Genomic DNA, 25,701 nt, shown 5'->3' with positions numbered 1-25,701 from the left:
TTAGGTCGCGACCTTCTGCTTGGGAGGTGAAAATGGGTCAAGGTTAATAGGGTGGGATTAAGAGTAAAATCGGGTCGCGACCTAATTAGCGCGACCACTGCGACCATCCCCAAGCAAGGTCACGAGGGAGGTCGCGACCTTGTTGGGTCGCCTTAACCAACAATTAAGCATGAGATTAGCGTGACCTCTTTGGTTGCTCTTGACCTTATAATGTTAATTTGTGACCTCTTTGGTTGCTCTTAACCTTATTAGGTCAATTGGTGACCCGATAGGTGTCAAATTATCATTGGTCGTAAACAAAACAAAAAGGGTTGGAAGGTGAAATATGATTGGGTTGATGACTTAGGTCGCGACCTTCTGCTTGGGAGGTGAAAATGGGTAAAGGATAATAAGGTGGGATTAAGAGTAAAATCGGGTCGCGACCTAATTAGCGCGACCACTGTTTGGGGATGGTCTAAGATTTCGGTATAAAACCGTTTTATATAAAGATTATTGTAATACCAAGTAATTATTTACGTAAGCACAAATTATGCTAGTTGCTAGTAGCTTACCTTTGCCACATAAGATTTTCAAACTAGAATATTTTTAAGCTACAAACTACTACAATAGTAAGCTACTAGCTTAGTGTTGTGGCTTAAATGCACCATATGTCAACTACCTTCCACAACACCCTTTTAATTAATACATTTACTTATTTTACCTCGAAAATAAAAATTAAAAATATTCAAGTGTTGTTTTAATTGGTAGATTTTTTCTTGTAGGCACATTTGAGCTACTAGCACAATTTAAGCTATTACATGTAAAGTGCTCCAATGATTAAGCAAGTAGTTTGAAAACTTTTTTATTTGCAAGTAAGTCCTTTTACTTAACCATTGGAGATGCTCTTATAGCATTCCCCGTCATTGTCGAAAAAACTTGTATAATAGGAAGTTCGTAAAAATTTCAGCTAAAGTTGAATAACAAGTAAGTAAAAACATAAAATCTCATTATAGACAGCACATATCCGTTTATAATTAAAGACGGACGAAATACAATACCACATTTATAATAGGATAAGCAACAAGCGGGGTGGTGGAGGAAAAAAAAATGTCACCATTTTCAAGCTATTTGACCCGTCTTTAGCTATATCCATCTATAGTAAGACTAGCTGAAGTAAAAATGGTTTTGGCATTTGGATTTGTTTTGGATAAAACCTGAAGTGATCGACAAAAATAATTACATGAAATTAGCTATTACTGTATTTGCAAAAGATAAGACGTGATAAGACGTGAGTAGTTAAATTAACCTTAACAAATGCATTAGTTGGTAACAAATGTTTAAGATTAACCACTTAACCAGTATATGCTGATTAACAAAAATTTACAATGCATTAGATGGTAACAAATGTTTAACATTAACCACTTAACCCGTATATGCTGCATATCCCATATACATTAGCAGATATACAGTATATGAAGTATGCATAAATTAACCGAGAAATGCTGCTTATTTTTGCTCTATTGCCTTTCATTCATTTAACTTGATTGAAAAAAATGCAGCGTATACCTACCAGGGGCGGATTTTGTTGGGGGGGGGAAGTGAGGGCGCGTCTCTCACGTGACAAAACAAAAAACAAAAAAAAATTTAAAAAAAAAAGACGATATTTGAATTTTAATGTATAAATGTTGTCCGCAAATTTTTTTTTTCTTACTGTGCCCCCCCTTTACTCAAATCCTGGATACGCCACTGATACCTACAGCATTCAACCACAACTTCAACGGAAACGTACCAAGGAAGATCTCACTGAAAAGTACGACAGAATTCAACCACAACTTTAAGGGTGTGTTTGGATAGCAAAAGTGGAGGGAAAGGGAGGGGAGGGAGAAGGAGGGAAGAGAAAGGGATGGAAGGGAAGGGGAGGGAGAATGGAGGAGGTCATTTTCCCTCCAAATCTTGCCTTTGTTGGAGAGGAAATAATTTGGCTTGGAGGGGGGAAGTGGAGGGATTCATTTTCCATCCCCTCAAAATCCCTCCACCTCCATTTTGCTAACCAAACAAAGGATTTATCATCCCTTCCTTTCCCTCCTCTCTCTTTCCCTCCAAATCCTCTTATCCAAACAGACCCTAAATGTCAAGCTCACAACACCAGTTACTACAAGTTATTAATTAAAATATTCATACAAATAAGTTCAAAGCCTAAAAAGTAGGAATTCATATTTGCTTATTACACACTAAAAATGACGACTATATGGGTCTAATATTAAATTAGCAACCCTTTCACGAGGATGATTAATTATAGGACGGCAGAAGCGGCATCCATTAAGCTCCGCTTCCTTACCTAAACAAAAAGTAGATCAACAGGTTGGGTTAATTTTAGAAGCTAAGCAACAAGAAAGGCCGCCAAAGGGGTAGCAAAAGAAATTAACCTACTTTAATGAAGGATGGAAATCGAAGAAATACAAAATTCTCAAGTCCCCATTTAAACTAATTCTCACACATACAGGTACAACCAATAATTCATCAGAAATACGGAATTCTCAAGTCCCCAAAAGATAAAATAAACCGTATACAATATGGATAGAAAAAAAAAATAAGTGGTACTTAAAAGGTAAAATACAATTTAAAAAAAAAACATCAAAGAAAAGTAAGTAACTATCAAATGCTTCATAGTTACTTTAGTCAAGTACTGTAAGCTTTAACAGAGTTTGTTTAAAATTTCCACTCATTTATAGGAGTGCTGAGAGAATGCATACAAGGAGGACTAAAATGCACATAAACGGGATTTGAATTGGGGTAATGAACTAACACCAAGAGAAGGCCTTATACTATCACATTAGAGTTTACTATCAAGGAAAACTGGCCCCTAACCTATCAATCTTTAACCATAAACTTTAATAGTGGAGTTCCTTAACGGAAAAAAAAACTGACAGTTTAGGTGTCTGTCTCCTTTTTCTGGGGTTATCTCTTAGGAAAACAGGTGATAAAACCAATACTTCCACAACTAAACCAGATCTATAATTTAATTTGATCAAAAAAATATAAAACAAATGATTAGTAAGATATGGAAAACTTACGCCAATTTGGTAGCTTGTGACTAGGCTCCAAACTTACGCAGCAGTCGACCCTCATAAACGGAACAAACTTCAGCTATGCAAAGAAAGTCTTAACTGGAGCGTCCAAACAATCTTCTTCCTAATAAATGGGTTGTTTATAAATGGTTTATAATGTCGTCGTCTATGGGGTTGTTTATTGGAGATTTTGGAGTATTTGGTGATCTAGGTGAGTCGGTGTTGTTGGTATGATGTGAGTGGGTGGGTGAGTTTATGGGAGAGGGGATTGGGTTTGTTGGAATGTTGATGGGTTTAGGGTGGAAGAAGAGGGTGGTGGACCTAGAGACGCAATTGTGGAAGGTAGTGTATTTGGTGGGTTGACAAAGGGTGGAGATCTTCGTATTGCCGAAAGAACTTGTCGTCTTCTTTCCCGAAAATTTCTCTCAATCTCGCGATCAAGAGGGAGGAGAAGTCCGATATAGCACATATTCATGCACTCAAAACACAAGATTGAAGAGTCTATGGATCCAAAATACTCAAGAGGGGGGTGAATTGAGGATTTAAAACTTTTTAAAGCTTTTTCGATTGTGCGTATGTAATTGATTATTTAAAGTTTATTGATTAAACTGTAACTAATCAATGAACGATTGTAAGCAAAGTAAACGAAAGAACGAAACAAGAGGAGACACACGGATTTTTGAAGTGGTTCGCCACAAGTCGAAACCTACGTCCACTATTCTCGATTAATGAATTTAGTACCTTTCTCCGGATTACAAATTTACTAACCCAACTCGTACAACTAACTATAGCTGTAACTCAATGAGTACCGTTAAATACTCGAGTGACTAACTTACGCTAATAAGAAAGTACTAATGATTCTACTAAAAGTTCACGTTAATGAACGAGTAAGAAATCAAATAAGCACTATTATCTTATAACGATAACAATAAGAACGAATGCACAAGTTTATAAATCACACGACCTTTTTCGAAAATAAACAAAACGGTTTTCTTGCTTTAAAACACGGTTTTTGTTTTGTGAAAATATATGAAAGTTATGCTCAAAGGTCTTAACTTTTAAAGATGTAAAGTATAGAGTATTTATAGTAAAAGAGGAGCAAGGGTTTCGGTTTATTAAAAACTTTAGATGCCGTGTGGTGTCTTGTAAAGCAAGAAGGAATTAGGTTAAATCTTTCCTTAATTCTTTTCCAAGACTTGCCTTAATAAATAATATTTTCCTATCTTAACAACTCACCAATATCTTGGAGATTAGGAAAGATAATATAAGGAGATAAAGAAATCTCTAACAAATATTATTCTAATACCTTAACCCTTATCCAAGCAAAGACTTATTGTGTAAGAAGGAAATTACTATTCACGTTTACTATTCACGTTTACTATTCACGTGGCACTATTCACGGGTACTATTCACACAGCACTATTCATCCCTAATATTTTTATAAAATAGAAAAGAATAAATCAAATAATAAAGAGATAACAAATCTCTAATCAAATATTATTTTAAAGATTTACTCAATCTTTTTCTTCTATCTTTACAAAAATAATATCTTAAAAGTTAGGAAATAATAAATCAAAATAATATAAAAGAGATATTAAATCTCTAATCAAATATTATAAAGATTTACACAAAACCCTAACTTGTACAAAGAGTAACCGTGTATGAGAAAGAAACGACTCATAAGCCCATTCCTTTTTCACGAAAACCCTAGGTAAGATAAATTAGGTTTAGAGTTTTTAGAGTATGTAGAAACTAGAAACCCTAATTAGCAAGATGCCTCAACTTATAAGTTGATTCAATCATAATTACTAATTATAAGCTAATAGTAAAACCATACTCATATTAAAATAAGCTCCCTTGTAAAATAAATACTTTTACTAAAACATTTAAAAACGATTTTCCAAAAACAATTTAAAAACTATTTTGTCGTGTGTTTTATAAACTTCACATCTCAATGTTATAGTAGAAGAGCTATAACATTGAGCTCTTATATAAGTAATGTTATAGCTGTGAGGCCATAACCTTACCAATGTAAAAAGTCCATTCTTACGTTACCATTACGAGATAATCACCTACGCTATTCTAATCTTCGTTAGGAGATCTTCGAGTGTAGGCTACTTCATTATGCAAGCTTGATCAATCTTTATCCAAGCTTGATCAATCTTTAATTGAGCTTCATCTTCTCCTGAATGCTTGAATAATTCTTCCACTATCTCGCAATACCTTGATCCGTGATTGAGGGCTTGATCATGATATAAACGCATCATACTTCTATCACAATTTCTTAATGCTTGCGATTAGTAAGTCCAATCTAAAAGACTAAACAAACAATTACGCGCAACAAGTATATAGAAAATAAAGCACTCTTGACATCATCAAAACATAAACATATATCCTATATGGTTCAACAAATTCCCCCTTTTTTATGATGGCAAGTCTCCTAAAATTGTGACTAAGTATGTAGTTCCCCCTCAATATAATACCGTTATCTTTATAGATAAAGATCAACGCAAGATCAAACAATTATATTCAATACCAAAGCTTTAAGGACTTTAAGAAACAATCGGTCTTGACAAGGAGCAAGCTTAGGCATATACTGAATCATGGTTACTTCTTCCCCCTCTTGACATCATCGAAAAGACGAGAACAGATATAAAACGACTAGAATGATATCAACCGAGGCAAGAAATATTAATCAAAGCACATATTATAGTATAAGAACGATTTCAACATAAGCAATCTCTAAATATAGAGGGTGTAATACAAACCAAGATGAATAGAGATTTTGTAGGAGAGAAGAAAATTAGTCACTCACCTAACTACGACCTACAAAAGCATGCATGCAATCTAACATGATAGATATCTTTAGTAACCGTACATATACACTCCAACCTATCGAGGTCCAAAACACATGCCGAGGACTTACATATGAATGTGGGGTGAGGTAATTGGGTAAGAAGGGGCAAAATAATTTGGATATGTGGAGGTAAAAGCCAAGCTAGCACCGATCACAACCAAAAGTAACCATATTCCACTTTCCAACCCAACATGAAAGATGATACACCATGTCAAGTATGGCAAACACTCACTCACATCAACAAGTACTTCTCCTCAAGTAATATGAAAATGAATAAGAATAGGAGTAATAAGAGATTTTTGCCTTTCTATCTTTTATAGTATCATTTTTCTCCTCTTTTTTTCGTATATTTTTTTTTTTTTTTTTTTTAGTTCATCTTTTTCTTCCTTCCTTCCAATATTCATCACAACACCAACCAAATTGACCACAACAAAACTTCCAAAAATACCAACAAGACTAGCTTGACAAGGGTAGGCCATATGGAATGTAGTTGAATAAATGGGTCAAAACAAGGCAAATTTGGCTAATGTGAGGTTAGTAGGTAAAACGTAAAGGAAGGATCGCCTCTCCACATGTGTAACCACCACAAACCCGAGTGTATACAGGTAATAAGAGACAAATTTCATGCTTATGCAATTTGATGTTACATGCCATGTAAGGAGTACTACTCACATCCTAAATCAAACCAATCATGAATGTCATTGGTTTATGAATCTCTAAACCTTAGAATGTATATGTGATGAACAAGAGTTATGGTTTGTATACAGCACAAAATATAATAGACTAGCAAACGGAATATTCTCATAAAATAATAAAATACTATATAAGAATGTACTTGCAACGGAAAATACGAACACAGTCATATAATCTCATCTTAACTAGCCACTCATACGGTTAGGAAATAATTATGATAGTTTAGGTGCCACCGATTAAACCAATTTCCAACCGTAAAGTCTCAAATCGTTCTCTAGCTAATGATTTTGTCAAAATATCTGCCCATTGTTTTTCAGTACTACAAAATTCAAGTTTTATATTCCCCTTCTCAACATGGTCTCTAATAAAATGGTGTCTTATTTCAATATGTTTGGTACGTGAATGTTGTGCGGGATTTTTAGAAATAATTATCGCACTAGTATTATCACATAAAATAGGAATACATCCTACGTCAACACCATAATCACGTAATTGTTGCTTAAGCCATAAAAGTTGAGTACATACCAGTCCTGCAGAAGAATATATTCGGCTTCAAAGATTGAGAGAGCAACCGAATTTTGTTTCATCGAACCCCACGTGATGATACATGGTCCGATAAAAGTGGCGACACCCGACGTGCTTTTCCTGTCTAGAGAACATACTGCGTAGTCGGCATCGGAATAACCGACTAGATCAAAATTGCACTCCATTGGATACCATAGGTATAAGTTGGCCGTTCCAATCAAGTAACGTAAAATTCGTTTTACGGCCGTCATATGCGATTCTTTGGGAGACGATTGATATCTCGCACAAACGCATACGCTAAACATAATATCAGGTCTACTTGCGGTCAAATATAACAGTGATCCAACCATCCCACGGTAAGTAGTTTCATCAACTGATTTACCGTTTTCATCCAATGTCAATTTCTTGTTCTCGACCATTGGAGTAGGCATAGCGTGTGAATTTTCCATCCCGAATTTCCGAATCAACTCTTTGATGTATTTCTGTTGATGGATCTTAATGCCGTCATATATTTGTTGTATCTGCAGACCTAGGAAGAATTTCAATTCTCCCATCATACTCATCTGGAACTCGGAAGTCATCAACTCAGAAAAGTATTTGCATAGGCTTCGATTTGTCGATCCAAAGATGATATCATCGACGTATATTTGAACAACCAAAAGGTCAGAACCCTCAGTTTTTAGAAATAGGGTTTTGTCGACGGATCCTCTACTAAATCCACTGTCAAGTAGAAACTTAGATAATCTGTCGTACCAAGCCCTAGGTGCTTGCTTCAATCCGTATAGGGCTTTATCCAATTTGAACACGTGATCCTCAAATTTGATATTCTTAAAACCAGGGGGTTGTTCAACGAAGACTTCTTCTTGTAGATAACCGTTCAAGAATGCCGTCTTGACATCCATCTGGAAGAGCTTCATTCCTTTGTGTGCGGCGAATGCTATCGAAGTCTAATAGCTTCAAGACGAGCAACAAAAGTAAAGTCTCGTCATAATCTATTCCTTCTTGTTGATTATATCCTTGAACCACCAATCTAGCCTTATTTCTGACAATGACTCCGGCATCATCTAATTTATTCCGGAAGACCCACCGTGTTCCAATAACTGTCCGATCTTTTGGTCTAGGAACTAAATGCCAAACCTTGTTTCTTTCGAACTGTTGAAGCTCTTCTTGCATAGCTATAATCCAATCTGATTCAAAGAAGAGCTTCATTGATGTTCTTTGGTTCGATCATGGATAGGAAAGAGTAGAAAGAGCAGAAGTTGTTTAAGGAACGTCTTGTTTGAACACCCTTCTTAATATTCCCAAGAATATTGTCCATGGGGTGTGAGTTCTTGTATTTCCACTTTGTCGAAGTACTTGGTTCTTCCTCGTTATTTGAGCTTGACCCGACTTCATTTGGCTCGGAATTAGAGGAAGTTCCCCCTGAATCCAATCCGGGTGTTGTATTTGAGCCGATTATAACCTCGGGCTCTCCACTTTGATTTGGATTCAATGTTACAGTAACATCATCTATAACATTGGTTTGGGAGTTCTTATTTTGAGTCGATGTTATAGTATCATCAACTATAACTTTGTCCTTCTCCTTTTTGTCTTTTGAGGAACGATCGAGTTCATCGTTTATTCCCTCAATTTCATTATACTCTAATTCCAAATCCGGGGGATCGTCTCTTGAAAGACGAAAGTCGGGTTCATCCAAGTCTTCTTCCTCATCCTGTAAAGGCTTATCGAACATGTTATCTTCATCAAAGATAACGTGGACACTTTCTTCAATACAGAGAGTTCTCTTATTGAATACTTTGTAAGCCTTGCTATGATCTGAGTATCCTACAAAAATCGCCTCATCACTCCTAGGGTCGAATTTACTTAAACGGTTTTTACTGTTATTATGTACAAAACATTTACTCCCAAAACAGCGAAGATGGGAGATATTAGGTTTTCGACCTCTAAGGAGTTCATAGGGGGTTTTCTTAAGGATAGGTCGGATCATAGCACGATTATGGATGTAGCAAGAAGTACTAATGGCTTCAGCCCAAAAGTTACGAGGTAAACCGCTACACAAGAGCATTGTACGTGCCATATCTTCTAAGGTTCTATTCATACGTTCAACGACACCGTTTTGTTGCGGAGTTCTTGGTGCAGAAAAGTTATGCCCTACACCATTAACTCTACAATATTCTATAAAGGTTTGATTATCAAATTCGGTGCCATGATCCGTACGAATGGATACTAGATTAGTCTTATATTTATTTTGAACACGTTTCATAAGACAATCAAATTCATCAAAAGTTTCGTCTTTTGAATGAAGAAAGATAGGTCATACATACCTTGAGTAGTCATCTACAAGAACAAAGACGTACCTTGATCCTCCTCTACTCCTTACCTTCATAGGTCCACATAAATCCATGTGTACTAGTTCCAAGGCTTCATTTGTGCTCACTACTCTTTTAGGTTTGAACGATGATCTTACTTGTTTACACCTAGCACATGTGTCACACATCTTTTCTTGGTCGAACTTGATCTTAGGCAACCCTTCAACCAAGTCCCACTTCTTGAGTTTATTCAAGGTTAGCGAGCTAATGTGATCGAATCGTTTATGCCATAAACAAGGATCATCAAGTGTAACTTTCATACATGAAAAAGAGTTAGTAGGCACAGCATTTAAATCTACCATATAAACATTCCTTTTTCGGTGGCCTTCAAGAATAACGTTGATAGTTCCTTCAATAATAATGCGACAACTATCAGTATGAAAAACTACTTTGTTACCTTTGTCACATAGTTGAGATATGCTTAGAAAGTTGTGTTTTAGGCCGTCTACGAGATAAACGTCACTTATTGCGTGAGACTTAGAGATTCCGATTTTTCCAACGCCGATTACTTTTCCCTTTTTGTTGTCCCCGAACGTCACTTTTCCTCCGTTGAAGGGATTAAGTGAAAGAAACAGATTCTTATCTCCGGTCATGTGTCTCGAGCATCCACTCTCAAGATACCATTGATTGTTTTCTTTCACCTCTTCCTGCATAAAGGATTAGATACAGTTTTTAGGTACCCAAGCTAAGTTGGGTCCCTTATGATTAATTATTCTATAAACTAGATCCTTTCGAATCCAGACTTGTCTAATAACCGTTTTTCTAACTTTTGGCTTGGGAGGAGTTCTAGGGTTAGGGTTTTCTCTAGGTCTCGGAACTTCTCTAGGTCTCGGAATTTCTTTAGGTCTCTCTAGACTAGTTGCCTTGTGAATAGGTTTACTAGGTTGAGATTTACAAGGGCTTTGTGAAGTGCTAGGTTTCTTAGAGTAGTCAAAGGTCATGTCATAGAACCAACGAAATTTATTGTTCCTTTCTTCGTTAGGTTCGTTAGTGGGGGTTTCCTTATCCTCGACAACTGTGTCAACAGTTTTAGCATGTTCGACATTCTTTCGTAAGTCATGAGCCTTTTTGACACAATTGATTTGGATGTGACCCGTATGACCACAGTAATTGCAAATCAAATATTCAGGAAGATCAGCATACTTCCTTTTTCTAAAATCAAAATCCGAAGGTGTTGATTTGCATTTAGAGTGATCTCTACGGCTGTAGCACTCATGTCCTAACCCCATCTTCATATTATTGTCAGATTGTTCGGTTAGGAAGTTTAGGACTTTTGTGCTACCTTCCCACTTGTCATGGACCTTTCTAGCATGTAGAAGTAGGTCTTTTAGGGTTTTGATTTCCTCTTGACATTTCGTGTGATCTACATTATTGTCCTTTTTGAAGTTATCACGAAAGTCTTGGAATCATTTATTAAGAATGAACACGACATCAGTGTGTTGTTTCTTAACGTTGATCATATCGGTCTTAGATTCTTTCAATTGCTTTGAAAGAGAATCTATCTCTTTCTTTTGGTCTAGGATCACTTCTTCATTAGATGTGACCTTAGTTTCCAAAAGTTCTTTGACTTTTCTAAGTTTTAAAGTTATACCTTCATTAGCTATAACTTTGGCTTGAAGATGCTTGATGTTAAGCTTTAGGTCAGAAGTTATAGCTTCATTAGCTATAACCTTGGACTCTAATTCCTTCTTTTCAGCCTTAGTAGAATCTAATGTTGTAGCTTTCTCAGCTGTAACCTTAGATTTCAACTTCTTAGCTTTAGTCTTGAGAGTGTGATTCTCTTCCGCAATTTCGAGAATCTGTTCCTTTAGATCTTTTAATTCCAGATCCTGTTCGTGACACTTATCAAGAGATTGTTCAAAAAATTCAATTAAAGCACTTTTAGACAATTTCCTAACACGTTTCTTAAGCTCAAGGTAACTTACCTCTTCATCATCGTCTTCGTCTGATTCTCCAAGAAAGCAATAGTTTGAGTGATAATTTGTGCTTTTATCGTCACTGTCGGAGATTAGGTCAAGACTAACACTGCTAAGACAAAGGTTTGCTACTTCGTTGTCTTCAGATTCCTCGTCATCTTCTGAGTCAAGGTCTCCCCAACACGAAGCCATCATAACTTGCTTGAATTCTCTCTTTGTCTTCTCACGTTTTGTCTTGTCCTTAATCTTCTCCCATGTTGGACAATCTTTGATCATGTGACCAGATTCTCCACACTTGAAGCAACCTCTATTTGCGAAGGACGACTTTGAGTCATTAACCTTTTTGTTGAATGACTTGTTGTTATTGTTGTTATAGGATGATTTTGTTTGTTTATTTCGAAAAATTTTATTTTTAAAACGTCGTGCAAACAAGACAGTTTCATCCTCTAGGTCAGAGTCCACTTCTTCGCTCTTTAAAGCCATACTCTTATTGCGACTTGGTTCTGCGTCGTCTTTGTTAAGAGTAATTTCATGGGCCATGAGAGCACCTATGAGTTCTTGATATGATAGGGTTTCAAAATCTCGTGATTCCTCCATTGCAGTGACTTTAGCACGCCACTTCTTAGTAAGGCTTCTAAGAACCTTTCTAGCAATGTCCTCAGTACTGAATTTCCTACCTAGGTTTTTCAGTTCGTTTATGATGCTTGAAAACCTTGCAGACATGCTATCTAAGGACTCATTAGGCTCCATAATGAATAGCTCATATTTTTGCATAAGCAAATCAATTCGGTGCTTCCTAACAATGGAAGTACCTTCATAAGCTAATTCGAGCCCATCCCATATCTCCTTGGCCGTGGAACAAGAAGAGAACCGATCAAACTCAGTAGAGGTCATTCCTTTTTGCAGGAGACTTATTGCTTTGGAGTTTTTCTCGGCCTTCTTGTAGTCGACCTCGACATAGTCCTCTTCTTTCTTTTCATAGGTAGTGCCTTCCTCGGATGCAACAAGAATTTTGTGTGGTCCGTTTTGAATAATCCTCCAGCACTCTCAATCGTGTCCTTTCACATAGTGAGTCATCATGTTTTTCCACAATCCATAATTCTTCCCATCAAAGATGGGACACTTGAGATATTTGGAATCCATTTATCACGTGATAGGCAGCGGAATATAAAACTGTAAGATAAATGAAAAACAAGATAGATCAGCCTCTTTGCGGTTAGGCAATCAAGAGCACGAGGCTCTGATACCAATTGAAGAGTCTATTGATCCAAAATACTCAAGAGGGGGGTGAATTGAGGATTTAAAACTTTTTAAAGCTTTTTCGATTGTGCGTATGTAATTGATTATTTAAAGTTTATTGATTAAACTGTAACTAATCAATGAACGATTGTAAGCAAAGTAAACGAAAGAACGAAACAAGAGGAGACACACGGATTTTTGAAGTGGTTCAGTTTCACAAGTCGAAACCTACGTCCACTATTCTCGATTAATAAATTTAGTACCTTTCTCCGGATTACAAATTTACTAACCCAACTCGTACAACTAACTATAGCTGTAACTCAATGAGTACCGTTAAATACTCGAGTGACTAACTTACGCTAATAAGAAAGTACTAATGATTCTACTAAAAGTTCACGTTAATGAACGAGTAAGAAATCAAATAAGCACTATTATCTTATAACGATAACAATAAGAACGAATGCACAAGTTTATAAATCACACGACCTTTTTCGAAAATAAACAAAACGGTTTTCTTGCTTTAAAACACGGTTTTTGTTTTGTGAAAATATATGAAAGTTATGCTCAAAGGTCTTAACTTTTAAAGATGTAAAGTATAGAGTATTTATAGTAAAAGAGGAGTAAGGGTTTCGGTTTATTAAAAACCTTAGATGCCGTGTGGTGTCTTGTAAAGCAAGAAGGAATTAGGTTAAATCTTTCCTTAATTCTTTTCCAAGACTTGCCTTAATAAATAATATTTTCCTATCTTAACAACTCACCAATATCTTGGAGATTAGGAAAAATAATATAAGGAGATAAAGAAATCTCTAACAAATATTATTTTAATACCTTAACCCTTATCCAAGCAAAGACTTATTGTGTAAGAAGGAAATTACTATTCACGTTTACTATTCACGTGGCACTATTCACGGGTACTATTCACACAACACTATTCATCCCTAATATTTTTATAAAATAGAAAAGAATAAATCAAATAATAAAGAGATAACAAATCTCTAATCAAATATTATTTTAAAGATTTACTCAATCTTTTTCTTCTATCTTTACAAAAATAATATCTTAAAAGTTAGGAAATAATAAATCAAAATAATATAAAAGAGATATTAAATCTCTAATCAAATATTATAAAGATTTACACAAAACCCTAACTTGTACAAAGAGTAACCGTGTATGAGAAAGAAACGACTCATAAGCCCATTCCTTTTTCACGAAAACCCTAGGTAAGATAAATTAGGTTTAGAGTTTTTAGAGTATGTAGAAACTAGAAACCCTAATTAGCAAGATGCCTCAACTTATAAGTTGATTCAATCATAATTACTAATTATAAGCTAATAGTAAAACCATACTCATATTAAAATAAGCTCCCTTGTAAAATAAATACTTTTACTAAAACATTTAAAAACGGTTTTCCAAAAACAATTTAAAAACTATTTTGTCGTGTTTTTATAAACTTCACATCTCAATGTTATAGTAGAAGAGCTATAACATTGAGCTCTTATATAAGTAATGTTATAGCTGTGAGGCCATAACCTTACCAATGTAAAAAGTCCATTCTTACGTTACCATTACGAGATAATCACCTACGCTATTTTAATCTTCGTTAGGAGATCTTCGAGTGTAGGCTACTTCATTATCCAAGCTTGATCAATCTTTATCCAAGCTTGATCAATCTTTAATTGAGCTTCATCTTCTCCTGAATGCTTGAATAATTCTTCCACTATCTCGCAATACCTTGATCCGTGATTGAGGGCTTGATCATGATATAAACGCATCATACTTCTATCACAATTCCTTAATGCTTGCGATTAGTAAGTCCAATCTAAAAGACTAAACAAACAATTACGCGTAACAAGTATATAGAAAATAAAGCACTCTTGACATCATCAAAACATAAACATATATCCTATATGTTTCAACAAAGATCAAATGGTCCTAATGCAAGGTTGCACTAGGACAATGAAGGTAAAAACAAGCAAATAAAAGAACTCGCAATGAAAACAAATAATCCTATCCAATATCGACGTCCTCGGCAACGACGCCAAAAACTTTGTGTAGAATTTTATTTATACAACCTCGAATGTGTACGATGTCGTTGTACTTACGACAATCGTACCCAAAGGACGACTATTATGGCTCTAGGATTGTTTGTTTGGACTCTAGTTTAGTTCAATCAAAGGGAGTTGGTTGACTTTAAGACTAGTTAACGAAACTAAAAGTAAATTAATTGATAACAAGGCGATTACTAAATGGTTAAAATAATAATTGAGGGAACTAGTATGTTCAGGTTCATTTGTGTAGATAAGAATGAGAATGCATATAGATTAACGAAACTCAAGAGCAAATGCAAAGGAAAGACACAACCTCTCGATGTGAGACTAATCCTAAGTTTAAGATTGATTAAGCTCTCACCAATTAACTAAACCCCCAATTTTATCATGTAATTCCTAATTACTAGTCAAGTACTCACCCAACAAGTAGAAAAGATAGTGTAAATAATGAAATTCTCATTCAAGCATTTACACAAACACCTTACATGCATGATAAAACTAGTAAGCATTTATTCAAGAATTGTAGTTTTTCTATATCATAATCTCATCCTACAACACCACACAAGATCCCCCTCCATCCTAGTGGAGGATTACTCACACATGTTAACAATTATAAGCACAAAAGATACAAACTTTGACATGAAACAAATAGAAGAAGACATGTTGTAAAATACTCTAATTAAACAAACTATGAAATGTAAACAATTGAAATATGAAAGAACTAGAAGGAGAATTTTACCAACAAGGAACAAAGTTGCAATCTTTGATTGATGAGATGAAAGGTAGTCTTCACAAATCTTCAAATTACAACCCAATTATGAAATGTAAACTAATGAAAGTACTAGATCTACTAATAACTAAAGAAAATTTGTCAAGATACAGCTCACCCATGATAAAGGCACATGTGAGTATCCCACATTGGAAAATAAGGAGAGAGTTGTCTTTCATATAAACCAAGGAGTTACTCTACCCATTGCCAATTGGTTTTGGGATGGAACCTCCTTGGACTTATAAGCCGGACTCTCTCTCCTCCATGCGGGTGCGGCCCAGGCCCGATAACGGAACTTATCATGGTATCAGAGCCCATGGCTAAAGACCTGGGTTTCATGGGCCAAAGACCTGGGTTTCATGGGCCAAAGTTTGCATTGCTCAATTGAATTTGTCCGGTCTGAGTTAATACTGGGCCATGTTTACAGCTGGACGAGCAAAGTTGCTTAGTTGAATGAATTTGTCCAGTCTGTGTGAAAAGTGGGTCTCACATGTGAAGTGGAGTGTGAAGAAACCCATAAGTTCCACATGTGAGGGTTGTCCCACATTGATAAAAGAGGAGAAGAATTACCACTTTATAAGGCAAGGGGCTACTTCCTCTATTGCCAATTGGTTTTAGAGTGGAACCTCCTTGACCTTATGAAGCGGACTCTCTCTCCTGCATTTGGGTGCGGCCCAGACCCGTTGTTGAATTTAACAAAATTTGAGAGTAATTAAGCACTAATTGTGGAAAGATTAAAGCTTTAATTATCTAAGTACTTGATGCTAAATGCTAGGGTTTTATTTAGGATAGTGTGTCAACTATGAATTACAAATGGGCTATATATAGGTTCATACAAAATTAGGGTAAAATTACAAAGAAGGCTGAAAATCGTCTAAAATGGGTCCAAGCCGGTGTACCAACCGACATCCCAGCCGGTGAACCGGTTGCCGGTTGGCCCATCGACTGGGAGTCTTCTAATATATTTTTCTTGAAATTTCATAGTCAGGTATGCACAGCCGGTGGACAGGCTGCCGGTTGGGAGCCTCCTGAAGCTTTTTCCCATTTTCTTCATCATTCATGACTTCCCAGCCGGCCACTGTCGGTTGGCTTACCGGCTGGGAACCTTCTACAACATTTTCTTCAGAAATCAACCTTGACTCAGATAGGGGAGTTCCCAGCCGACAGACCGGCTGGGAGGCTACTTCGGCATTTTCTCCTCCTCTTCTCCATTTCAACCTTCAAAACCGCTTCACTTGCTCCCGAGCCTTCATTTCCGTCTCAATTCCTGCAAGATGAGACACAATTCATAGAGCACGGGGTCGGGACACTAAAATGCAAGCAAAGTCGCGCTAAAACGCGTAGAAACAGTTCAAAACGAATGGAAAAAAGGGGAGAAACGTGACAAAATAAATACATATCAAAATTCCCCACACTTAAGTCTTACTCGCCCCTAATAAGAGGGGAGAAACGTGACAATAACAATTATGGCCAATTGTTATGTTCAGGGTTTACTTGTACTCCTAACAAGCTAATGAGTGACTTATTAAGGTAGCGGTTGTGTTTAGGGGTGTAGAAGCTTTTGATGCATTTATACATACAAGCTTGTTCCCTCCCTTCAATTATAAAGAGGTTTTCCAAATGTTATCTTCAAATAACCCAACCTCCTCAATAGTTGTGGCCTTGTGGGCATGGTAGCTTTGCAGTAAACTGGTAAATATTAACAAAGTGTAGTACTCCATATAGGATTTGGAGATTTTACATGAGAATGTATGCTACAACTCCTACAAGTTTGTAATTGGTGAAGGTTATGCAGTGTCTCTAGATCTGTAAAGTTATTACTTGCATATGTATGTCAATGACTGTTATTATCGGGTAATGATGGTGGGAAAGTTACGTGGAATGGAGATTTACTACGCACTATGATGGTGGATGAAAGTGTTCAAGCTATTCTCGCTAAACCTATTTGTAGGTCGCAGACAAAGGATGAAATCTATTGGTTACATAATAGTGATGGTCAATATAGTGTCAAAAGCGGTTATGGCATCCTATTCCATAACTATATGGAACGAAAAGGATCACAAAAGGATAAGGAGAGGTTAACTGGAGTTGGCCGGACCTTTTGTAAACAAAAACTATGGAGATTGCCAGGTCCCCCTACTTGGAAGCTCCTCATTTGGAGGATTATTACAAATTCTCTCTCCGTGGGCAGTAATTTCGTGCAGCGAAATATTGAGGTGGATACGCGTTGTAAGCTTTGTGGAGGGGGTGACTTGGCTATTGAGACTATGGAACATTTATTTCGGGACTGTCCTGTATCTCGAAGATTGTGGGCTAGTTCTGAGCTTGGCATTCGTACTGATCATGACTCCTTCTTGCGCATTGATGCATGGATTATTGATTGGCTATCGTTTATGGACAAGGGTGATAATAGGGAGGAGCATCAGGTGCGGTTCCTAGCTACAATGTGGTGTATTTGGAGTATTCGTAACAAACTTCTTTTTAACGATGTGGATTTCCATCCTATGATGTTTTTTAACCTATGGTTACAAATTGTGAATACTGGACTTCAAGCCATTTCTGAGGATAAAAAAGGTTCATGTATTCTAGAAGGGAATATTATGTCTTTCGAGGGGGAGAGTGTAAATTGGGTTCGTAATAGTAACCCAGTGTGTGTTGTGGGTAGGATTGGTGATTGTGGAACTGTGCGAGTAATGGTGGACGCGGGTTGGAAGGGACTGGCCAAGGCGGGAGTTGGTTGGAGTGCTATGTCTGAAAATGGGGATCAATTTTACAACACGGCCACGAGAATTAGAGCGGAATCAGCTTTGCAGGCTGAAGGTCTTGCCGTCTTGGTGTTCTATTGGTGCTTTCTTGGGCTAGGGAGAGGGGACTCCGACATATGGAGATTTCATCCGACTGTCTTTCACTCATATTGCAGCTTACGGGGATGGAACGACCACATCACCTGTTAAAGGCAGTTTTGGGAGATATTTATGATTGTTTTGCATCTTTTCATTGTTTAGCTTTTAGTTACATTCCTAGGTCTTTCAATAATGTCGCCCATAATCTTGCTTGCCAAGCCATGGATAGTTAGGTATAAACATTTTTACTGCTGCCAAAAAAAAAAAAAAAAAAAAAAAAACAAATTTAATTTGAAGACCTAGGAAGATTCCAGGGACTACAGAGCCAAACCAATGGAAATTCGCAAATTTTAGTTTTTTTTTTTTCCTTTTGCTTTCTTCTTGGTGTGTATAGGCCTATAGGGGTGTCAATATGTCAATATGGCAATTTGAATGCCACTGGTTTCGAATGCAAGTAAATACCAGTCATTGAGGCAATTTAATGAATTTTTTTGGTGTTGATTAGAAGTATCCCCTATCGACAGTTGATGCAATCTCCTTCGGGGTACTGAGGGCAATTTAATGAGTTGACCCCTCCCAAGTGAGGAATCATTCACAAGAGTTAGGAATCAAAGCGATTTGTATAGCCATTAACAGCTTTGCGGAGCTTTGATAAATTGGGATTCAATATCAGTAGAGCATTCCACAACTAACTCCTTGATGGGTAATTGTTACTTAATGAGACGTTTTTTCCAAGTTTCTGGGTAATTTTACTCCTTGATGCAATACATGAAGGCGATAAAACAAGGTAAAAAAAACTGTTTTTTAAGCATAGTTATACACTGAATAAAACATACGGATTATCTTACAAGAGTTTGAACCTAAAACTCATGCATGGTATCCTTGCCGTCAACTTGTACAGTGGTGCACTGGTGCATGGATCTAGCTTACTTGCCCTGGGATTATGATCGAAGGTCCAAGGAGGTAGCTTCGTCTTATGCACCTCAACTTGACAAGCATCAGCATGACAAAGGAGGCGATTCTTATATAGAGAGAATTATAGACAAACGAGTTAAATCAAAACTCATTAGTCGAAATAGAATTCAGGTAAGAACGAGGTTTCACTCATTAGTCGAAACTCGAAATAGAAACTTCCAAACATGTTCAGAGCTTGAGATAACTCTGTTTCATAGAGAAAATTTAATACAAACCTCCATATCAAGCCTGGGGTAGACATACGAGAACACAATCTCTTCAACATACCGACGAATTCCCTGTGCCTGAAACGTGATTCCCCCATCTCAAATCTTAATAAAAACTTTTTGACAGGTATCTATTGATCAACACTTCAGCTAATACGTAATCAGTGTTATGATTTAGAAACACTCACTAGATGAGAAACTGAAGGACAGAGAAAGAGGGTGAAATGATTCATGTTACGCATGTGAAAGAGATTCAAAGGAAGCTCAGAACAGGCTATTTTTACAGCTCCATGAAAGTTTAACTTTGCTTGTTGAATTATAGTGGCATGAAGTATGATACAATATTGTTTTAAAGTGTACAATTCTGGGTTATATTAAGAATAGATCACACACTTGTACAAAATGGTAAATAACTCTGCAATGCATTGATGAAGTTAATGGATGGGAGCAGCCCTGGTTTCGATCCAAAAATGCGACCAGAAACATGCCCCAAGATTTACTTTAACACAAAAGTTGTTACACCCAGCCTTGGCATCTACTCCCTCTAATTTTCTAGATTTGCATCAATTTCCAAAATTCTCCACATTATGAACCAAAAATTGTGAATCCAAAAAACCAGAGGGAGTACATGAACTTCTCCAAAAACAAATACTCCTATAATATCATGTTTGCTTCCCTAGCTAGAGCAGTACCTTTTGCTTCCCAGATTGCAGAAGCTGTTTTCAGCCGACCCCAAATCATTTTGGGATTAAGGCTCGGATGCTGTTGTTGTTGTTGTTGTTGTATTGCAGAAGCTGTTTTAGTTGGCCCCATCGAACCACATTAACATCTTCTTTACTCATGGAAGATCTTCGACTATTCTGCCGTTTCCCTCGGAGCTCAGAAGTAACTGCTGCAATACACCATATACAATATAGATGAAAGACTACAAGGCTGAAATGCAACAAACCAGTGTCAGTGACAATAGGAATATTATTGATAACAAGCCAATTCGAATTTGAATCACATACACTTATCAGGAATCAGGTCCAACACTTTCTCATATCTCTCTTCCGATGATAGTAGCTTCTGGCTACACAGGAATGTCTCCTCAAAAAAAGTTTTCAAATATTCAGTGTACGATCTCCTGCAAAAATTAGATATGAATTTGTGATACAGATCAATGTAAGGAAACCAAAACAAAAAATAATCGCAGGCACACTTACGCAAGAAATGGATGAAGAGCAGGACCACCTAAAGACACCTTTTTCAGACTGTTCTCATTGCCCTGACAAGACAACATAGCAGGCTAAGCAAGTCTTTCACAGTTACTAGGTATAACCAGTAATCAAGGCAACTATGGGTGCCCATCTGGCAAGATATAAATCACCTTATACACGTGAAAATAAGCGGTTATAGCAGCTCTTTGTTCATTGGTTAACCTGCAAAGAAAGTATGACACCCAAGATTTAAGGATTTTCCTTCATATCATGAAATACCGAACATCAAGATCATTTTCAACTTGTCTCTATACCTTCTTGCTTTTGCATCACAAACCCAACAATGTACACCACGTCGACCACTGAATACCCAAAGGATGTGATTGAAACCGCAATCATCTGTATACGAAAGCGATAGTAACATTTTCAGAGATGTAACATGCTCAAGTACAATCACATATAATGCAGAAAACATCACATTCACTTGCCAAAGTAAAATTCTAGAGGATGAAAGCACAAATAGTAATATCAATTTTTTGGTAATACATAAATCTCATTGAACAAGCACAACTGAAAACAACATTTCATTTTAATACAATAATACATAGATTTAAGGCCGTCTCAGTTCTTAGCAAAATCAAAAGTCTAGGTAATAGATTTTTAGAAAGTGAATATCAGCAGAGAGATGACAGGTCGAAAATTATACACATTATAAGTTAAATACCTCTAAGAGCAGTGTCGACAACTTTAATAGTAACTGTCATCAGAAGCCAACAATCACAACATATGTCAGCCCCAGAGCAGCAAAATCTGACATCGTCGTAATCCGTCATATCCTGCAAAATCAAATGAATCATAAGCAAAAGGCATACTAATTTACCCAATATGTTGGCTGATACAGAGTGCTTAGTAGTTGCATATCATACTATATCAAATACGAGCTCTCTCTCCACAGGAGTAATTTGTGCATAGGCGTGTCGCTTGGATGGCTGCAGAGAAGTTCAAGTACACGATAATTAGACAGCAATAGTCCATAGGTCAAATTTTCAGACGCAAGCTGCAGTAATCATGTTTTGCAAAAATACCAGGTGTAATTCAAGGGAATGATCATGCCAAAGATGAAATGTACTCTGCCACTCGCTATGTAGAGCATTATTTTAATAACTTGACTTTTGTAAGGTGGGTTTTGAGTGGCAGAGTATATTTTGGTGTGGCGTTATTATCACCGATAATTCATCAAATGATTACCAGGCAGTGACAAAATTTGCTTATACAGTTTGAAAAACAACTCTAAAACACAATAGAAGATCAAAAGGCCAAGTTGACATAAAATTACACCAAATTGTCCACCAAAAAATCTGTAATGGGAGCAGGTTTATTTCAATGACAGCACTGAAGTAAGAAAGCATTCTGTTCAAGAGCACATGTTTTATATGTTTTTCCATTTTTGAGTGTTCCACATTGACAAAAGAATGGTGAGTGGATCAGATTTTAAAACAAGGAGTGACTCCTATTTCTAATTGTTTTAAGATAAACCTCCTTTAGATAAAGTGACTCTATCGCTTCCTTACAGGTGCAACCAAACCCTTCTTTAAATTGAACACATTCAAACTACGGAGTATATGCCAACTACAACTAGAAGTTCCCTCAACAAATGTACTGATTCAGTTAACAACTTAGTTAGAGACCCAAATACTGTACGGTAAAAACATTCCTAAACCAGGTACATACATGACACATAAAAGTAGCTTCCGTCACAACTCACAAACAATAAGAAGTAACACATGATAATCAAACAATGATATGAGTAATATAATATCAACCACCAAAATTCAAAATACAGCCAAGAAGAGAAACCATACATCATTAATGAAAACAGGGCCGATATCGATTTTGAAGGGGCATTTCTCCTTGACTGAGCTCTCAAATTCCGCAACACTCTTAAATGATTGATAGCGGAGATATATATCACTATCCAATGTGAACGAAAATTCCCTTCTACTAAAGTATGACTGATCACATGAAGGATGCTTTCCATCTACCAGATACAGCAACACAGCATTTCAGGATTTCAGAATTACATTAAACAACCGAAAACTACGAGAGCAAAATGACGTATCGCGAAATGATTACCGTACCATTTCCGTAAGACATCCATTTGAACATATCAGAATACGGAAACAACTTCGCTGAAATATAACACACACAAGTCAAATTTCATACTCATCTGAAAACAGTAAAACCAAAATTATATCAAAAAAAGACGGAAAATGTATAAAATCTGGATCTTACCGTAGTTAACTTTGAGATAATTAGCATTAAATTCATCGGCAATTGCATTTCCTTGATTAGGGTTAGGGTTTTGAAAATCGGGGTCATCAACTAACATATCATCTCGTCGATTATCAGCATCTTCTCGCATCATTCTAAATTATAACCTTGATTTCACAAAAATTATAGGATTAAAATTCGCAAATCTTAGGGTTTGATTATTGCAATGAAAATTATAACAATTGAGCTAAGATTAAAGATAAATTAACAAAGCGATAGACGACAATACCTGGATGATTAGGGTTTGGAAAATGGATGTTCGATTGCAATCGGAAAGATGATGATTGAGGAGAAAGAGAGAGAGTTGCGCGATAAATTTAGGGGGTGTTTGGTTGGGGGGTATGGAATGGATATCACCGATTCAAGTGTTTGGTTGACCACTTTTGGAATGGATTTAGAAACCCAAGGGTTTCTCAATCCACCTCAATCCCTTGGAATCTCATACTCTACTCCTCCCCCAAGTTTCTAAATCCAATCCCCCCTGGATACAAAACCTAAAATTAAGAAAGAAAAAAAAAACCAAATTGTTGTTGTTCTACTCTACGTAAGTCTTCATCTTCTACTTTCATAATATTTTTTTTTTGCTTTTATAAAAAAATTGCTTGTGATTTTACGGGTTGTATGACGACTCGTATGACAATTGCCTTAAAAAAATTGTGTTGTTGTATAAGTAATATTGAAATATGTACATGATTGAATTATTTTCGCAGGATTGAATAGTAGAGTTCATTGTCTATGACCAGTTACATTCCGTCTGTTGATTGAATTACAATCCATTACAAAATTGAACCAAACAAGTGTTAAAAGGTATGGGGTTCTAACTCCATTCCACCCTAGATTCTCATCCCAATCCATTCCATTCCCACACTTTGAACCAAACAACCCCTTAGGGTTTTGGGATATGGCGGGAACAAATTGGGGATTTGGCGGGAACAACGGCAAGTGAAAATTGCGTTAGACTTCTAGACTTTGCAGTACATCTGTTTAAAACTGCTTTAACTTGATGTATATCCTTAAAAATATTTTGGTTCGTTTAATTATAATATTATTATCTACCAATCGTTGGTTGGCGCAGTGGTAGCATGGGGCTGCGCTTGGTAGGGAGGTCTGCGGATCGATCCCCCACAACTGCGATTGGGAGGGGTTTAAATACCGTAATCCTTGGACACACCCCGAAATCCGGATTAGTCGGCCCAATGTGGTTCGGATTACCGGATGGTTTAGACCCAAAAAAAAAAATATTATTATCTTAATTTAAATTACGATGTGTTTTGTAAATATCATGCATATTTTAGAAATAAAAAGTACTCCGCAAAAAAAAAGATGCAATGTTCAACAATCTTTAAAATTGACGTTATGAAATGTGGAGGAGTCAATTTTTTTCTCGGAATGTGAAAACTTGTATTGCAGGTATTTGTGTTAAAGATCAAATTTTAATAAATCATGTTTATCAAACTTAATCTGTTCCTTAGACTGTTTACATCCTTCAAAGTATTTTTTAAATAATAAGTACTAAAGTTCTTAGATTGTAAGAGGGTGAAAAATATATAAGATACAGTTTTATAATATGGGTACATTATTGTACAATGGTGTATATATTTTTAATATAATTTCATGACACGTAAACTATTCCTTAAAATTATATTATTTGATAAATATGTTCTTTTATATAATCATTTATATTTATATGTTGTTATATTTGAAATAACAAGTGCAAAAATAATTGCATGACTCATATTTGAAATACTGTTAATCTGTTATATATATGTTCGTAATGTACAAACTTAGTGATTGCAAATGAAATTACAATACAAATCTAGAATCTGTCTAAAATATGACTAATAAAACTTAAATCATTATTTTTTTTACGTTTTTTAATAATAACAAAATTCGAAATTACGACCCCGTTCAATTTACACGGTTTAAAACTAGTTAGATTCAATTAATTAATGTCTACATCCGTCCGCCCAAACGTCTAGAGACTCGAAATCGGCACAAACCCTACACTTCCTGCTTCCCCTCTACGACTCTCTCTCTCCCTCTCTCCTCTTAAACCAGATCAAAAGGAAATTCTGAGATTCAACAAGACAGAGACAAAACAATAATTATACCTCATCCGATGGAATTCATCACCATCCAAGATCTGTCAGAAATCTCACCTAGAAACCCTTCGATATTATCAGGATACTTCTGAAGAATCTCCCAGAGCTGATCGAAAGAATGGTCAAATTTTTTTTGATGTTTGGATCAGTTACCCCCATTAAATTCCTTTGGAAGAGGAATAAGACATAACAGGCGTATAGAATACACTCAGGCTCTTCCTTTTAATCCAGAGGATCGGGATTAAGAAGATCATCCAAGGTTTCCAACTGAAATGACCATCACGGGAGATTAGACAGGACTCAAAGGCTTGTAGTAGCAGGTCAATACTGGTAAATAGCTAGTAGCAGGTCAATACTGGATCAAAAGGAAGAGCCTGAGTGTATTCTATATGTCTGTTATGTCTTATTCCTCTTCCAAAGGAATTTAATGAGGGTAACTGATTCAAACATCAAAAAATTTGACCCTTCTTTCGATCAGCTCAGGGAGATTCTTCAGAAGTATCCTGGTAATATCGAAGGGTTTCTAGGTGAGATCTCTGGCAGACCTTGATGGTGATGAATTCCATCGGATGTACGATGAGG

The 25,701-nt window shown here is 36.4% G+C and overlaps 2 protein-coding genes and 1 long non-coding RNA gene across 7 annotated transcripts in view; 1 reads left to right on the top strand and 2 right to left on the bottom strand.

Annotated features, from left to right (window-relative positions):
• LOC141643916 (uncharacterized) overlaps positions 1 to 23,334 on the bottom strand; it is a 226,123-nt gene extending 202,789 nt beyond the window's left edge. Inside the window, exons 1-12 of one of the 5 annotated variants that reach the window (XM_074453305.1) lie at positions 23,247 to 23,334; positions 22,979 to 23,124; positions 22,825 to 22,875; positions 22,549 to 22,724; positions 21,613 to 21,675; positions 21,411 to 21,522; positions 21,001 to 21,085; positions 20,857 to 20,908; positions 20,693 to 20,754; positions 20,498 to 20,613; positions 20,180 to 20,379; positions 19,444 to 19,565 (exon numbers count right to left, since the gene is read on the bottom strand). In XM_074453305.1, the coding sequence (XP_074309406.1) occupies positions 20,225 to 20,379; positions 20,498 to 20,613; positions 20,693 to 20,754; positions 20,857 to 20,908; positions 21,001 to 21,085; positions 21,411 to 21,522; positions 21,613 to 21,675; positions 22,549 to 22,724; positions 22,825 to 22,875; positions 22,979 to 23,111 (1,005 nt within the window). In that variant the 5' untranslated portion in view covers positions 23,112 to 23,124; positions 23,247 to 23,334 and the 3' untranslated portion in view covers positions 19,444 to 19,565; positions 20,180 to 20,224. The other 4 variants (XM_074453306.1, XM_074453304.1, XM_074453307.1 and 1 more) reach the window with 4 other exon arrangements.
• Positions 2,117 to 3,569, bottom strand: LOC141631806 (uncharacterized). Its single transcript, XR_012537708.1, has 2 exons — positions 3,054 to 3,569; positions 2,117 to 2,317 (listed from the first exon to the last, which is right to left on the bottom strand). It is a non-coding gene; the product is annotated as an uncharacterized LOC141631806 (long non-coding RNA).
• LOC141641802 (uncharacterized) lies at positions 17,368 to 18,417 on the top strand. The gene has a single exon (XM_074450449.1). It carries the CDS (start codon positions 17,368 to 17,370, stop codon positions 18,415 to 18,417), a length of 1,050 nt encoding a protein of 349 aa, XP_074306550.1.
• Positions 23,335 to 25,701: the final 2,367 nt, after the last annotated feature.

The sequence above is a fragment of the Silene latifolia genome, chromosome 2, assembly GCF_048544455.1.
Source record: "Silene latifolia isolate original U9 population chromosome 2, ASM4854445v1, whole genome shotgun sequence".
In the NCBI taxonomy this organism is placed as follows: Eukaryota; Viridiplantae; Streptophyta; class Magnoliopsida; order Caryophyllales; family Caryophyllaceae; genus Silene; species Silene latifolia.
The sequence above is the reverse complement of the archived record's forward strand: the minus strand, read 5'-3'. Positions and strand labels throughout refer to the sequence as shown.